The sequence below is a fragment of the Trichosurus vulpecula genome, chromosome 6 (genome assembly GCF_011100635.1).
Source record: "Trichosurus vulpecula isolate mTriVul1 chromosome 6, mTriVul1.pri, whole genome shotgun sequence".
Lineage (NCBI taxonomy): Eukaryota > Metazoa > Chordata > Mammalia > Diprotodontia > Phalangeridae > Trichosurus > Trichosurus vulpecula.
The window spans coordinates 161,766,214-161,780,544 of NC_050578.1; the positions used below are offsets into that span (position 1 = coordinate 161,766,214).

General features: G+C 34.4%; 1 protein-coding gene across 1 annotated transcript in view; it reads left to right on the plus strand.

Moving 5' to 3' along the window:
• GABRG1 (gamma-aminobutyric acid type A receptor subunit gamma1) overlaps positions 1-931 on the plus strand; it is a 100,787-nt gene extending 99,856 nt beyond the window's left edge. The window contains exon 10 of the mRNA XM_036765050.1: positions 567-931. Coding sequence (XP_036620945.1) covers positions 567-845 — 279 coding nt within the window. The 3' untranslated portion in view covers positions 846-931. The remainder of the gene's footprint in view (positions 1-566) is intronic.
• The last annotated feature ends 13,400 nt before the right edge of the window (positions 932-14,331 follow it).

Sequence of the window (14,331 nt, forward strand, 5' to 3'; positions counted from 1 at the left end):
GTGCCCTCCCTCACTAACTACCTTTTATTTAGTTACTTCATCTATGTCATATTTATTCTGTGTACATTCTATATAAAATTTTACGTGTGCACGTTGTCTTTCCTCATATAATAAAAACTCCTTAAGAGAAGAGATTGTTACATCTTTTGTCTTCATACCTTTAGAACTTGGTAGAGTGTCTGACACAGAGGTTCTTAAATGCTTATGGATTGGTTGATTATTAATTTGAGCTTTACAGAAACCCTGGGAAACACCTACTATTTTTTAGGCACCATTTCTAATGTGATTAGAGCTCTAAAACTAGAAAAGACCTTGGATTGTGTCTTTTTTTCCCATTAAATTATATGGATTCCAGAAGTAAATTGTGAAAAAAAAAGAAAAATGGCCATGGACATGGACAAATATAGAAATATGCACATTCTCATTATGGAATTAGTTTCCTTTTTTGAGTTTTGAATGGACAGGAAATAAGATAATATTTATAAACCTTAAAACACTGCACAAGTGTCAACTATTATTGTTTTTATTAATTCAACGAGAAAAATCCAATATGTCCTTTTATTCAGAAATCACCCGCAGTTGCAGTCCGCCCTGGATCTACATTGATTCCAATGAACAGCATTTCTCATCCGCAACAACGAGATGATGATTATGGATATCAGTGCTTGGAAGGCAAAGACTGTGCCAGCTTTTTCTGCTGTTTTGAAGACTGCCGGACAGGATCTTGGAGGGAAGGAAGAATACACATCCGTGTTGCCAAAATTGACTCATATTCCCGTATATTTTTCCCAACAGCTTTTGCTCTATTTAATCTTGTTTATTGGATTGGCTACCTTTACTTGTAAATTCCCATTGCTCCCAAATATTGACAAAGCCACACTAAACATAGATATCATTCAATGTAACTCAGTAACATGAAATTTATTTTTTTACCAATGCAAAAAAAAGAAAGAAAAGAAAACAGTGGTTACTTTGAATATTCCATCACTATATTTCTGAGGCTTCTAGAGTTGTAGCATTTAGACCAAAGTTAATTAAGCACATATAAATTACAGCTGATGACACTGTTAGCCCTTACTAACAAGAATATCAAGATACTATTTATTTATACCTACACTCGCTTAATCTTAATTTTTAAAATTAATTTACTTTCTAAAAACACAATTTCAAACATGTAAGCACTCTCTTGTGTCTGATGTTATGCTGAAATGTATTCCCAATGTTTGTCTAGAGAATCAAATTCTAAAAAAGGAAAATGCTCATTTTTTACCCTAACCAATTTTTTTTCAGATTGGAGGAGTTACTGTCCTAAACTTATTGAATATATATATAGCAAATCTTAATTTTTTTAGTTTAGTTTTTTATTTAGTTTTTTTTAGGTTTTTTTCTCTCACATTTACCCCCTTCACTGAAAGAAAAAAAATAATAATCCTTGTAACATAGTCAAACATAAAAAATTATGTGGATTTTTTGGGGGGTGGAGAGAGATACCATAAAAATTTGGTTTCATATTTTCTTTGAACATCATATATGTAGATGCTGTTTTTTTAAAGGCTTTAAGAAAACAAAACAAAATAAGATAGATTAATTATATTTTTATCATGGCCTGGAGGTAGATCTAGATTCTTAAAGCCTAAGCCAGCTGAGATTGATCTCTGGCAGGTCTTACGTGGCTCTAACCTGGAAGAGTTTTGGGTACAGACCTGGTGACACACTATTCTCTGAGCACCAGCCTAACAAAGTTTAGAAAGGCCTATAATCACTGCATCGGTTTACTTACTTATGATTGTAATATATATACACATACATGTATATATACATGCATACATACATATATGTTTAAGTATATACATGTATGTGTATATATGTATATATAAGTTACAAATTAGATAATGTGTGTATAGTGCTTTTGTAAATTGTGAAACACTCTGTGTCTGCTGTTGTTGCAATTGAGGAAAAGGTTGATTTTTCATTCAGTAAATATTATGTAATGGAATCAAACTCTTAATAAAGAGAACACAGGCCACTGATGGGCCAATTACTAACCTTCTAAAGAATGATACAGAATTATATCTTTGCCTTTGTATCACAGAGCATGATACCCTTCTGACCTGAATACTGTCATATTATGCCTTTGGTGATTTGGGTATCTGGAATAAATTCACTGGAGGATTTTTTTTACAAGCAAGTTGAAAGTGTATGTGTTTAAAACCATAATGTCTTGCAAAAAAAATGAAGATGTGAACATATAAATATTGAAATCAGCTAACAGTGGAAATAAATGTAAAAAGGTAACAAATATCTTTATTTTATATAAACTTTATGTTGAGTTTTGCTCAAAATTAAGGAGTAGTGTATCTAACTTGTCAACTGTATCTATTTGTTCATCTATTTCCTTGATTCTCAAAAGATGTCTATAATATTCTGGGTGATGATTAAAATGTCTTTTATTTGTATAGGTCATTTAGCTCATTAAAAATAAGAAAAACAACCTTATATGTGCAGTATTATATTGTCACAATCCTGCGTGGCAGAAAAGGCACATATTATGATCCTCATTTAATAAATAAGGAAACCAAGCCACAGAGGGGTTGAGTGAATTGCCACCAATTACTTATGGAATTGATGGCTGAATTATTACTGGAGTCTACTTCTCATCTCCATACGCCAGTTATAATGACATAAAGAGATCTTGAATATTAGAATCCTCAAGGACTCCTTGTTGAACTCAGGCCACTGAGATTTTGGAAGTACTATGCTCAGTATCAAGCGTTTTAATTGTGCTTTAATCTCTGCTTAATCCTAATCTTTCCAATATATAACTTAAGGGGAAAATATTAGAATGATTGAGTGAATCCAATAATACCACAACCTTATCTAGCATTTTTGGTGGCTCTAGGCAGGAGAATTTAGGGTCAGAAAAAATTTTGTGGAAGGAAGTGGCAGAATTTTTCATTTATATATTCCACAAATATTTCCTGTGATGTTCAAGCAATCGTCACTAGTACATAAACTTTACTGATTGCACATAGTTGAGTTTTGTTTTTTCTTTTTACTACTTTTAAAGTCTGCATGGATGATGGTTTGTTATACGATGTCACAAGCTTGAACGATGTTTATGTTGACTAGGCCAGTGTGATTTTGATGTCTTATAGCTTTGGGGACCATTATCTTAATTTCTATTGTAGAACGCCCTGCAGGAACTGGATGTTATTGGAAGTGATATCATTAAGTAGAAGGGCTGTTCTGGATTTCTGAGGTCACTGATTTCCCAATACAATAGTATCATTATTCCTTAAATCTTCAAAGAAAGAGTTCATAAAAGGGTGAATCCTGAAAACTACTCAAACGGTTTTATGAAGTATATTTATTATTTTTTAATTTTTTAAAAGAATTGATGCTCAAGGAAACATTCTACTCATGGATTAAAAGCAAAGGTCTAGGGATTTATAGTTTACAAAATAAATTTTTGGTAGCATTTGCCTTCTTCTACAAGCAGGAACACAGTTATTTTTAAATGTTTAGTCCCTAAAAATAGTCTGAAATATTTACTCCTTAAAATCATTCCATTTCTCTCTTTGTATCCCCAACATCCAGTACAGTGCATGGTATATAGCTAATGTTTAACAAATGTTTGTTGATATGAGAAAAAAGTAACATGGGGCCCATGGGTTTTCACTACTGCCCAATGCTGGTCAGGTGACAAGGAATATATTTCCTATTTATTAGCATCATTTGTAACCACCACCATCATGGAATTGAGTTGGAACAGACTACAGAGGCCATCTAGACCCAGCCCATAATTTTACAAAAGAGGAATGAAGACCCAGAAAGATTCAATGATTTCTCAAGATCACACAGGTTATAAGTAGCCGAGATAGAATTTGGGCCAAGGTCCTATAGGTCAAAATCCAGAGCTCATTCCTCTATATCTCTCTTGTCACCAAAATGACCTTACTTATCAATACATACCTCAATGTTTAATAGAATAGGTAGCCAATTAGGATGTATGAAACTGGAAAGTTAATATCTTAGGTGACTCCCTAAGGGTATAAGATGTAGGGTTGATAGTAGTAGTATGACTAGAATGGTGCTGACCCTTTTTCCTAATTTATTTCTGAATTTACCAAATGAGACAATATAGGTAGAATGCTTTACAAACATTAAAGAAATTTACAAATGGTAGATATTATTATTGCTGTTATCATTATCCCCATAAATATCATTCCTTTGTAATAAGATACAAGTTCAGAAAGATCCTATTAAAATCCAAATATTTCACTTTGAAGGGTAACATCTCCATTAACAGTCTTTAACAATATGACATCTATTTATTTATTTATTTATATTCTCATAAGAATAAGATTATTTGGTTTAGTATCCTCATTTTTTAAATGAGAAAACTAAGGTACAGAGAGGTGGAAATCTTGCCCAAATTCATCTGGATATTATAGAGTAGAGCTGGCATTCAAATCCAGGTTCTTATACATAAGTATAGCGATACCACATGGCTGTGTTAAATAAAACATTTTTTTAAAAAGTTATTTCAAATAATTTTTAAAAATATTATTTCCTTGTTTTCTTGCCAAAATCCCTCTTAGGAGATATCTGGTTGAAAAGAAAGGAATTGTGTTTGAAACATCTTTTTCCCTAATCAGAATGAAAACTAATAATATTGTTAGTATTTTAGTATTTTCAATTTTTTTTTTCTTGGAGAGAGCGTGAACCTGTGTTCACTGGTATGATGAACTATGGGTAGGGAAACTCCCTCAATAGGTGAATATTAGAAATACATGTACCATGGATAGTCTTTGAATGATACCTATGACACTATGACTTTAAGTGAAATGACTTGGATTTGTTATTGACAGGGCTTGAATCTATTTCTTCCCTGACACTAAGATAGGCCTTCTGTCCAATACACTATTATGACTCATGTAAACATATAATCACTAACCCACTAAATTTGAGAAGTGATAAGGTTTTGAAGGAAAACTTATAGTGGTTTGGTTTGGTTACATATCAAATGGCATGGCTGGTATTGCTTTATGAATCTCATATTTTTAAAAAGGATTCTGCTTCTCTCATCCCATTGAAATATTGTGAAAATGAAAATAGAGTTCTGAGAAGATTCAGTGGGAAAATATTTTAAGACTCTCCAGATCAAACTAAAAGTGTGATAAATACATAATCTAAAGTGACTAGGAGCAAAATAAAATAAAATTGCAACAAAATTGAGTAGATTCAATTTTCAAAGAGATAGCATTTATTTAATGTAGAAATTTGTTAATTGTGATGCAATTTAAGTGAAAGATCCAAACCAAAGTGTATATAGTCCCACATTGCATCACAGGAAATAAGCATAAAATACATAGTAATATAGTGGATCAAAACTGTTTGCAGATTTATTTTAAGTAAGTAGAAAGCTTTTGAAAGACTTATTTTCAAATAAATCATAGACCAGTGTCAGAAAGACAAAGATAATATTTCTATCAATCTCTAAAATAATTTGAAATAGGAAAATTACCCTCCAAATCTTCTACAATGCATAATATACTTATTACTTGGTTGAGGCAACAGAATTCACTGACATGTATACATATATAAATCTTAAAAAATACCTGCAGCATATCATAGAGTTGACCTGAAATAAAAACTGGTACAAATTTGGTGCTTAATGTGTTAAAAAAAATAATGAATAGACTAGGTATCACATAATTTTCACAATTGTTTAAGCATAATTTCATCTTCAAATTGAGGAAGACTTTTCTATCATGATCTAAGCAGCCTAAGTCTATAAAAAGCTATCTTTGAAACTTGAATCGATTTTTCTTCTATATATAAATTTCCCTTTAGTAAGCTTTCAGACTCTTTCCATTAACATTAGTATTCTGCTCAGAGTACTGTATAGAAAGGGTCTAATAAAAACGTAGTGTTCTTGATGGAATGACCCAAATTTTCTTTTCTATGTTTTTATAACTTCTTTATTCAAAGATAAATTTGCTTCATATCAGGCCAAATGAAAGCCCCTAGGAAACAAATGATGTTAAGCTGCTCTTTTCCCATTCTTCACTTCCAAAGAACCAATTTGACATTTTGTTGACTGCTATCAGAACAATTCCAGCTTTATTGAAGAGCCATAAAAAACAATTACCAAGTCATTAACATGGCCTAAAAGTCTCTTCTTAAAAAAAGCTCCCAAATAACTTTCTTTGTATTACCAAAACAAAATAAAACATGATCTTGGCTCTGCATTTTTTTAACCTTTCCTTGGCTGGATATTCAATTCAGCTCAATAAATATGGAATACCTACAGTGTTTCAAACAAAGTGGGAGGATGGTATCCTGTATCTAAATCCAGCTTCTATGTCAGGAAGATCAAGGGTCAATACCCCCTCTACCAACTACTAGCTGCTTTATCTTGCCAAATCATTTAATCTCCTAATGCCCCCAGGGGATTCCCTATAAGTCGGAGAGTAGATACTAATGTAGTTAATAGTTATAGTATCCCATACCAATAAAATCACAGGTTCAATTTTTTTATTCCATAAATTAACCCATTTATTGATGGACTATGGGCTACAGATATTTGATAAGAAGATTTTAGTGTTTTTTTTGATTCCTTCAGCCTTCTGATGACAAATTTGGCTGTGAATGCAGAGGTAGTATTGTAGGTCCATGTGCCACCAGCTGCTGTTTTCATACAGGATCCACAACGTCAGATACCCACAGCTCGTCTCTTCATTTTGGTCTTGCCACAAAAGGAACAGGTATACTTGACATGCTGGCTAATTTCATTTTTATTCACCATTTTTCTGAGGGATACACCATAATGTGTTCCATATTTACCAACAATTCCTACCTTGTTGGTACATTTAGCCATCTTACCAGTTGTAGGCTGGTTCAAATATTTTTAAGTGTGTGAGAAACTGTGCTAGCCACTGAGCATACAGAAATAAAGCAGCCCTTGCCCTCAAGGAGCTTACGTTCTATTAGAGAAAAAGCAAAATGTACACAGATTAAACCCTACAACTCTAGGCAATAGAAAGGGTGCTGACTTGTGTAGGCCTTATTTGAGTATTCCCTGGAGCAGAGAATCCACAGGTCTTACACGGGGCCTGAGATTTGAATAGAACAGGAATTCTCTTCACCAAGGCTAATAGTCTTAGAGAGAAGCCAAAGGTACTGAGATGTTAAGTGACTTAGTTAAGTCCCTGCAGCCAGTGTATGTGAGTGGCAGGAACTGAACCCAAGTCTTTTCAGCTGCATTTAAAAACAAAATACATACAATGCCACTGTGGAGAGGGAGTAATTTGGAGAAACAGTCAAGGTCCCCTGTGGGATGTAGTGCTGGAGTTAAACCTTGCAAGGAGCTACAGATTCCAAGAGGGGGCAGCATTCTAAGTATAGGGGACAATCTATGCAAAAGCATGGAAAAAGGAGTTGTAATATTATAAGGAAGGAATCATCAAGAAGGCCAGTTCGACTGGAAAATAGGGCATATAGATTGGACAAGGGGAGTGATGTAAAATAAAACTGGCAAATTCAGCAGGGTCCAGATTATAAAGGATTTTAAGGAGCAAAAAGAGGAGATTGGCTGAAACTGCCAATGAATGGGTAAAGACAAATGGGGGCACTAAAATAAGTTGTAATGAAAGGTCTGAATTACCTACTTAAATATTATGTACAGTCTTGTAGGATTTCTCCTGGAAGAAATAGTTTTCTAAGATGTTCAAACGAAAAATAAATTTAAAAAATGAGTCAAATGTTTTTCTAATCCATTTTTGGAGTTTCAGTAAAAATAAAATTTAATAGACTTTTATTTCAATCATATTCATTCCTGGTGGCTATTAGCTACATTTGGGCATTGGGCCAGGGAAAGAAAATGTTCTGAAATGAAATCAGGCTCAGAAGTCCTTTCCAGCTGTGCATCCATTTTCCATTTTTTTTTACAAATGTGTACTTATATCCAACTGTTCCTCACTAAGCCAGGTACTCCTCAAAAGGGAAAAGCCCTGAGTTCCAAGGTGAGAAATCCAGGGAAACTGCTGGACATAGGAAAGTAGGGAGAGAAATCTGTCTTTTGATAAATATGCTTGTACTCACATGGTAGAAATTTTCTCAGTATGGGGATAATTATATTGTCTTAATTCCATACAAGAAATACTTGAGTCTATATAAAGTGAAAAGAAGGCCCGAGAGGGGTGGTGTAGAGTGAGATGTAATAGAAAGAGCAAGGCACAAAATACTATATATGAAAACAAAATTGAAAGACACCAGAGCTAAAATCAATGCAGTGACTATTTCGGGCTTCAGTGAACTGTTGTTGAAACATGCCTCCCTCCACTGGGCAGGGAAGTGGGAAACTCTAGGGGTGGACGAGGCTTACGAACTTCAGCATATTGATTTGTTTTTCTTCGCTGTAGCTGGCAGTAAAAGAGGGAACTGAGGGGAATGGAAAATATTAGGAAATGACAGCAACGTGAAAACAAAAGGCATCAATCAAACACCAATTAATTTCTTTTAAAAAGAGAACATCAGACTACTTAGAGTCAGAAGAGTCCTGACAGGCTTGAAACTTAATGAGACCTTAAACAAAGCAGCATGGAGTAGTGGGCAACCTGCTAGAATTGAAGTCAAGAAGATCTGGGCTAAAATCTGGCTTCAGATGCAGGCTAGCTGTGTGACCCCAGGCAGGTTATTTATCCTCTCTCTACTTTAGTTTCCTCGTCTGTAAAATGAGAAGGGTTGATTCAATGGCCCCTAAGATCTCTTCTAGCTCTAATGTAGGATCCTATTAGCCACTTGACCTCTATGAGAATCAGTTTCCTTATCTATAAAATGGGGGTAAGAACATTTGTACAACCTACCTCATGAGGTTGTAAAAAAATGTTATAATGCTTTAAGTATCAGGTAATAATTGAATTGTAAATTTCTAAATATTTAGTAATATGAGGTGGTTAGTTGTGAGCTAAGCAGAGCAAGGGACAAGTTACATTTATTTCTTGAGGCTGTCAAATCATCCTGAATGGAAACAGTTTTACATGAATTTCACATGATATCAATATATTTGATATAAATTGTCTGACTAAAGTCATTTCTAACCAAATGTTGTTTGCAATTGTTGTCTATAGCTACTTAGTACAGTGAAACTTTGTAGATTGTGAGTGTAATAGTTTTTGACTCTCAAGTAAATTCCTTCTGATTCATCACTTTCTTGGGGAACTTTTTAAAAGGTAAAATCCAGAAACTATAATCTTCCATGAGTGCTTTTAGCCCTGGAAATATCACACTCTGTAACTTGATGCAGCATAAGAGGTAACTTCTTAAGTGTTTTCCATGAGAATGTGCATGCAAATACCTACTTTTGCATTCTAAGGTATACAGATGACCTTGAGAGAGCAGACTTATTTTGCAATTACAAGCTAATCATGGAACTACCTAAAGAAACAGCTAATATTTAGTCCTGGAAATTGGGGCTTGGATGTTCTCCCTTAGACTTTTAGGGTCACCAAAATATTTACCCAGTTTTAGGGAATTTAATTGGGTTCTACTACCTTAAAACAGTTTAGAAAAACTTTAGTGAGATGACTCTTCTACATCACTAGGGAGGACCACATAGTATGAACCTATGCCGATTGAAGAACTCAGTCAATAAGTATTTATCAAATGTCTACGTGCTACTACAGGAATATGTAATATAAGTATCAATAGATAGCAGTAAAGCTCCAAAATATGTCTTTAAAAATGAAAACCTTCTTTTTGGAAATAACGGTAGTGTGGTGTGTTTCTTTCTGGAAGATTAATATATTTGTCTTTGGGAAATATTTGTTCCCATGCTTTCCCAAACTTTAACACCAATCTGCAATATTAATACTTTTAATATTCAGTAATGTACCTCCTCAAGTCTAGATAGCATTCAGAATTGGAAGAAATGTCCTTAATAGCTCGTACCCATACTAATACACCCTTCTTCAAAAACTAACAAATCTTAGCTCCCTTCAAAAGGAGATGCGCTTGGAAAATGGACTATTAGGCCCCATGCCAGACTCCATAGCATTATATGAATTTTAAATAGCGCAAATGTTTTGATCAATGTTTTCATTAGATCAAGCATCCAGCCCCTTACTGTGCTATTGTTGTACACCTTCCTATTTCTGAGGGTCCAATAATACATCAGACATTAGTCACATTGAGACAAAAGACAGAAAGATGATAGAATGCAGAAATGCTCTTACAACCCCATTAATTTCAATTCGATGCAACAAATCCTTCATGTTTAGCTACTATGTTTTGGGCTTTAGGCTAAGTTCTAGGGGAGAGTCCGGGATCAAATAGGGTAGAGCCTTTGTTCTTATTTAGGGTGAGATAATTTGAGGATCTTTTCTTGTGTTTGGAGTAAAAGGTAAAGTGTAAAATACTGTGTCATCCTGTCTCATCTTCAATTAACTTTGCTAGTCTGTGTATGAATTTATGAAAACTGACTTCTGTTTAACAGTGTCTGTTAATGAATATTCAGATGTTGGTTTTATATTATTTGGAAGGAAAATTAATGCTGTTTTAATTGACCTTCTAACAGACATTAAAAAAAGCTTCCATGTTGTTTGTCATTTTGAACAATTAAAAAAAACCTTTTGTTTTTGTGAGTATTTGAATTGCAAACTTTAATAATCAAAATGCACATACTGAAATGTGGTAGTAAAGCACATGAGTAATATGAGAAGTGAATTAAATATTTATTCAAATAAAACTACTCTGAAAACACTGCTTAGGTGGTCATATTATGAAAAGCTGTGTATTCTTTCCTTTTTTTTTGCAAAGCGACATAAAGTAATTTTGTAACTACCAGGAAAACAAATGCTATGTCAAGTGAAAATCATTAAAAATAACTTTACCTCTTACACTGATTGCCTTCCTGTCACTTAAAGCATCTTGTGTCAATTTCCCTATTAAGAGCAATGCTATCTTCCTAGTGTCTTAACACACTTTATCTATTTTAAGTGCTATTGAAATAATTACGGAGAAACATGTGTTTTCCTTATAGAGATACTTACAATATTGAAATAATACATTTCTTTGGGAAAGGTCGATTTGAGAGAAATTGATCTGAGGTTTAAGGGGAAGACTATGATTGCACTATTATACCCCAAACACATTCATCAAGGTCTTTTTATTAAAAGTTAAAATAGAAAAAAGAGATAAATATTTGTCTGTGTTGCCATTTCAGTTGGCGTGTTCAGGCTATTTTCAAGACTCAATCCCTTCTCTAGTGTTTGATGAGGTCTCATAAGTGATTTTTCTAGTATTGTATTTGGCTCATGTACATTCACTCATTGCCCATCAAGCAAAAAGGACAATGGAATGAAATGGTGATCACAAAAAGCATGTCTTCCCTGAAAGAAAGATATGTCTCTCTTCTTATTGATTAAAACAACGTGCCTTATGAATAGCTAAGAGAGTCTAGCATTCAGTGGGAAAGGGTGATTTTGATGGGTGTCATGTGGAGCTTGGAAGGAGTGTTTGCTTTACTTTTAGCAACCATGCTGAGCATTATCTATAAGGGGAATACACTCAGATTCAAGGCAGTGATAAGGAATTTACTTGTGAAAAAATACATTCAGGACAATACCTTTTTGGATCACAGATGTGACGTTCTATTTCATTTTGTATCATCTGGTCCATTCAAAAGACATTATTATGTCCCATTATGTGGAAAGCACTGGAGTAGGAGATGGAGATACGTATCCAAAAAATACGATAGTCCCTGCCTTCAAGGAGATTACCTTTCAATAACATCCAGAGATTTATAGGAGGAAGAATTGAATTAAGGGTAAACCAGATTACTCAAATTGTGATGCTAGTGGTTTGGGTAGTATCGGGAAGGGTTCAATATTCTTTAAGGGAAATGTAAAACTGCTGAGAGGATATGTATGCTATTATTGTGAAACATCTACTTCAAGTGGTGGATGGCACGGATTCCATCATTTGAGAAACAGACTACATAGAATAGTTCCAGCCTTCCAAGTGTCATCAAATCTAAGCTATTTCTATTTGCAAAGGATTCTCAGGCTTTAGAGCAAAATCAACAAGTGTTGGATAAATGAAGAACACTGCTTCAGGCATTATGGGATGAGATCAGAGAATTTAAAAGAAGTATTCTTTTTTTTCATTTTTAGTAAACATTTTATTTACTGACCAACACAGTAGTTCTAAAACCATAGCTCCTGGAAGAACCACTTGTTTTTGCCTGTGTTGTACCTTTCCTCAAACTTGACCTTGGCCTCCCTCTTTGCCTTACGTTTTAGGGCAGGGTCACAGAACACATCCTTGTTAACAACTGTTTTGTCCAAAGGGATATCCACAGAGTATCTAGTGGGTGTGAGGTGGTTGTAGTTATAAACTTTCATGAAGGACTTGATTTTTGATCTCTCAGCAATCTTCTTTTCGCCCATTGCTGCAGTCACTTTTCGAGGGTAACGGTCAATACCTGCCACCAAGGAATCTCTGTAGGGTCTTTCAACATGAGGCAGGTCACCCCTCAGGACCTATTCTTGAAACTAAATATGCCATGTTCTTTAATCTTTTGAATACATATTCTGTCTCATGTTGCTCATAATTTAATTGGGGGCTAAATTATAAAATACAGAAATGCCCATAAAATGGAATTTTACAGGATTAGTGTCTAGGAGACATGCAACCTAAGAATTAAATATTTGAAAGAAGTAGAAGCATGATTCAGAGCCAACCATAGTGCTAACCTCTGACTCAGGTATTTGTCCATTTTGTTCATCAATCTTCCTTGCTTCACAAACTTTACCAGGAAGTCCAGAATTTGTGCCCTAGACTCTTTGCTGTTAGTAAGAACTCTAGCTATCCTGACCATTCCCCTAGCTAAAGTCTTCCCAAGAACAAACTCTTACTATTTTTGTCTACTTGACTAGACTTTATCTGAATTCATGTCGTTCTCCAGCCCCCATCTGGACCTCTAACCAAATGTTCTGATCCACATTGCAATGTTTTATACTTTAACACTTCATTCCTAAAATTAGTGCATTAGCAAAGACTTTTCTCTAGTGAGGTACTTCCAAAGTCTTATTGAAGGAACCTAGGAGGATATATCATTGAAGATCTTCAAGCTGCTGATAGGAATTGGAAACATCTGGAGAAGCTATTGAGCTCTCATGCCATGGAAGATCTCTGCAGAGGAAAAAGCAATCAAAACTCATTATTATAGACATAAGTCAATAGATTCAGAAAGGTGACAACTCTTCCCCATGGTTCAAGAGGTACTTAGTCATAGATATAGGGTTATAATATTGGTCCTACATTCTATCAGTCGATTCCTCTTGTCTCCAACATCATAGGATATGTCCAAATCTATCTAAAGAAAAGGAAGAAAGCTCCAAAATATTTTCCTGTGAAGGTCAAATCAACAAAATATTTCAACACAGATATATCCAAAAGTATATTGAATAGCTTTTCCATCCTGTATGATTTAGGTAACTTATTTAGCCCCCATGATTCTTAGTTTCTTCTTTAAGAAGATGAGTATTGGATAAGAAACCCTCTAATACAGGAGGTTTTACACTTTTGTGTATGTGTGTGTGTGTGTGTGTGTGTGTGTGTGTGTGTGTGTGTTGGAACCCTTTGGCTGTCTAGTGAAGCCTATGAACATGATGTCAAAATAAAGGTTTTTTAGGGGCAACTAGGTGGCACAGTCAGTAGAGCACTGGCCCTGGAGTCAGGAGGACCGGAGTTCAAACCTGGCCTCAGACACTTGACACACTTACTAGCTGTGTGACCTTGGGCAAGTCACTTAACCCCAATTGCCTTGCCAAACAAAACAAGTAACAAAATAAAGGTTTTTTAAATGAATAAAAATATGTAGAATTACAAAGAAACTAATTTTATGTTAATAATTTTACAGGGAAAATAATTGAACAGTTATCCAAATATTAAAAGAGAAGCCCAATGTTATGGATTCCAAGCTAATAACTCCTTCTCTAGCTTCTGATGATTATAACTTTATGATCATTTGAACACTTTAATAAAATTAAGCAAAACATTCATCCAAAACAAGTTTTACTCTAACCATCCTGGATGATCCCACAGTGTTATATCATTCTAATAAAGTAGCAAAGAATATTTTGTTGGTGAGAAAATAGCAAAACATCCATCACTTTCTGAGCAGAAGTAAAAGGAAAGTTTAACAGTGCATATGTAATTGTGGGTAAAATAGTATGTTACAGAGTAGGAAACTTTGAGTGTAAAAGCAGAGATTCTAGACATCAATAAATGCTTGACTGTCTTCTATGTAGCCAGTACCAGACT